The following is a 3,428-nucleotide window of genomic DNA, read 5'->3' as shown; positions in this document are numbered from 1 at the left end:
TACCAATATATGTCAAGTGTCCTGAATAACTGTATAGTTACCAATATATGTCGGGTGTCCTGAATAACTGTATAGTTATCAATCTATGTCAAGTGTCCTGAATAACTTTATGTAATAACAAAACATGCAGGATTTACCTTGAGGATCTTCATTTTCATAACCCTCTGTTTATGCAATTTTAAGATCTGTAATAAAAATAGAATCTTTACTAAGCAAGTTATTACAAATTTAAGCCTAAATTTCTTGTATCTTAACAGAGTATTTACAGCTGTAAACTTCTACGTACGATAAACGTCCAATATTTGTGTAAAACATGCAGTTTTTATTGAATGTTTACAAAGAAATTGATTTTTAATAAATTACACACCCAATTTTATCAGTTACAATTACCGTATATCATTCAGTATAAATTTTTGTAACCTCTACTCTAAGTGGACTTTAATGATTTTACGACTAGTAAATATATTATGCTGCATTACAATAACATATCAAATAATGTTTTTCAGAACATTTTACCATCTCTTTAAATTGGGTTTCCACAGAATCCTCCAACTCACACAAAACTCCCAAGGTCCTCTCATTTCTCGTACTCTTTCTAAACAAGAAATAATAACCACGTCTTACACACACACACAATCTTATTGTGTTACAGAATGCCCTATTTTTCTAACGTAAAGATTCTTCACTTTATTTTTACGACGTCTTGCTTAATTTAGTGTTCAAAATCAAATGACATAAATGTCTGGAAATGTTTTATTTGAAAATTTTGAACTCTTGAGGCATTAGGCTTCAGATATGAGTAGAAATCAGGGAGAGATGCTGAAAACTTCGACAAAAGCATAAGACAAGTATGATTCCTAAAGATTCATGTAGTTATTTTCACTACTTCAATGAAATTCAGTGGTGTATTCTTAGAAGTGCCAACATTTTTACAAATTGTAACAAACCACGTATTCGCTAAACAAGTCAAGTTACAAGTGTTTCTAGTGTTTCCAAATAACTGTTTAAAAAAATTGCATTTGCCGTTACCTTACAGATGTTTGTACATTCATTGTTACCAAAAAAATCATAAAATCTCACATTACAAACAAATTTACTCATACAAACTTCAATATCAGAGTTTGAAAGATTCTTTATGATAACAGAAGATTATTTTTGGTAAAGATTCAAACATGTAATTAAAATATATTGACCTCATTTCTTCTATGATTTCTTTAATAACCATAAGCATAATATCCAAATCCACGATATCAGCGACATGTCTTTTCACCTCCTGACCTTTCCAAAACTTGATTTTTTGTTGTGGTTCTGTAATAATTAATAAAAAGGTGTTTCGGTACGGAAGTAAAAACGTCATCTCACTCTAGAAACAGGCAGAAGTGGCCAAAACTCTAATAATTACACAAGGTTAAGCCTGACAGTAATCAGAAAACAAATATATATATATATTATAATATAGTGTAAAAACACAAAAAGGTAAGATACAGTTAAAAACGTTCAGAATAATGTTACTTTTTTTATAGTTTATAAAGTTAGAAACATTTCAGTATGAAAATTTATAAACACAGTTTACATTAAGCTCCTGAATTTATTGTAATGAATAATAAAATTATTTTCAAGATGATCACAGCTTCATAACTTAACTTTTACTGCTCAAGATAACTGCTAAAGGTAAATCGGAATATTCTTACTTACTTGTGTGACCAAACAAGATAAAAATTGTTTGTTGTATTTTAGTTTTATTCAATTTTATATTAGCTACATAACATAAAAATGATTTAACACTATAAACCAAATGTTCACGCTATAAACATACCAGATGTGATCTGCTGTTCATCAGTAGTCTTAAGCTGCTTGGACTTGACCGGTTTTATATCAGGTGCTTTCCTTTTCAATGGTTGAGAAGGAGGAGTCACTTTTCTTAAACCCTAAAATGAATCCACATTTCAGTATGATGCCAAACTAGGCCAACAGATACATAACTACTTGTTGTTATTTAGTTATCAAGTGTATAAAATACAAAGTTTTAAAATAGGACTAAAAAATAAAAGGTTACTTCAGTTGTGTTGGCTTAAAGCTACAATTGTTTCTTCAAATCTAATTAGAATGTTGGAGTCAAAAAGTTTAAACTGGGTTTTTGTATTCCATTGTCTTGCTACGAGGGACAAAATAAAAGAAACCCCAAAATATTTTATTGGGGGGGATACTACACATATTGCTCTCCCCCTCCCTCTTTCTTCAGATTCAGTCCAGATTATGTCCTATGAATCAGATTCTGTCCAGGTTATGTCCTATAAATCAGATTCAGTCCAGATTATGGCCTAGGAATCAGATTATGTCCAGAATATGTCCTATGAATCAGATTCAGTCCAGATTATGGCCTATGAATCAGATTCTATCCAGGTGATGTCCTATGAATCAGATTCTGTCCATGTTATGTCCTATGAATCAGATTCTATCCATGTTATGTCCTATGAATCAGATTCTGTCCAGGTTATGTCCTATGAATCAGATTCTGTCCAGGTTATATCCTATGAATCAGATTCTGTCCAGGTTATGTCCTATGAATCAGATTCTGTCCAGGTTATATCCTATGAATCAGATTTGGCCTGATTGTAAAAACACAAAGTGAAATAGATGTAGCTTAATGCTCAGTCAACAAAATCAGTCTACATTATTATTGGTATTCTTTACTGAAATCGCTCGAGAAAGATAGTGATTTTAACATGAGAACGACAGGAAGTAAGTCAGAAGCTGTGGCTCCACCTTAGAGTCCCTAGTTACTACATGTCTACTGCTCCTTCAAAGTGTAGCCTATGACTGTGTCTATGTATCATTCAGATAAAACATAAAAATACCACAACTAGCTGCATTTCCTTATTGCAATGACACATGTATGTTGACAGCTAACATGTACTTTCACACAACAAAGGTAAGAGTTTTGTAAATTACATGTGACTGTGCAACTTCGGTAACATCACCCTTGAAAAAGAAACTACATATTGTGAGACTGATTTCAAAGCATACGTAAACTGTATTAGGGTATATATTTTAAGAGGATGAATTTTTTTCTTCTATAAATCTTTGAAAATTTTTTTTTTATCCTATGCATGATAAAGACTAAAACTACAGGTTTGTTAAGACTGTGACTGGTGAGACTAATAAATGAAGGACTTGTCTAAATATTCACGGACTATGTCATCGATGAAACTAGAACATAATTCCTTTCGATTTCAAAATATTCTTAAGCTTGATTACTTGTAACTTTTTTCAGTTCTTTAGGATTGGTGTTTAATAAAAACACAAGAAGATTAATTTTACAAACAACTGGCAGAAAACTATCAATTAGTATTATCTTCCGATCAGAGTAAGCTATATACTTATATCAAAACAAACATCCTGCCAATTAGTATAAGTAATTAAGTATA

At 31.3% G+C, this 3,428-nt stretch overlaps 1 protein-coding gene across 1 annotated transcript in view; it reads right to left on the bottom strand.

Moving 5' to 3' along the window:
• Window positions 1-137: 137 nt before the first annotated feature.
• LOC106473540 overlaps window positions 138-3,428 on the bottom strand; it is a gene marked incomplete at its 3' end in the record, with an annotated part of 11,778 nt that continues 8,487 nt past the window's right edge. The window contains exons 5-8 of the mRNA XM_013934220.2: window positions 1,817-1,928; window positions 1,194-1,308; window positions 517-595; window positions 138-185 (exon numbers count right to left, since the gene is read on the bottom strand). Of these exons, the coding sequence (XP_013789674.2) occupies window positions 138-185; window positions 517-595; window positions 1,194-1,308; window positions 1,817-1,928 (354 nt within the window). The remainder of the gene's footprint in view (window positions 186-516; window positions 596-1,193; window positions 1,309-1,816; window positions 1,929-3,428) is intronic.

This window comes from Limulus polyphemus, unplaced genomic scaffold, assembly GCF_000517525.1.
Source record: "Limulus polyphemus unplaced genomic scaffold, Limulus_polyphemus-2.1.2 Scaffold6259, whole genome shotgun sequence".
In the NCBI taxonomy this organism is placed as follows: domain Eukaryota; kingdom Metazoa; phylum Arthropoda; class Merostomata; order Xiphosura; family Limulidae; genus Limulus; species Limulus polyphemus.
This window is presented reverse-complemented; position numbering and strand designations above follow the sequence as displayed.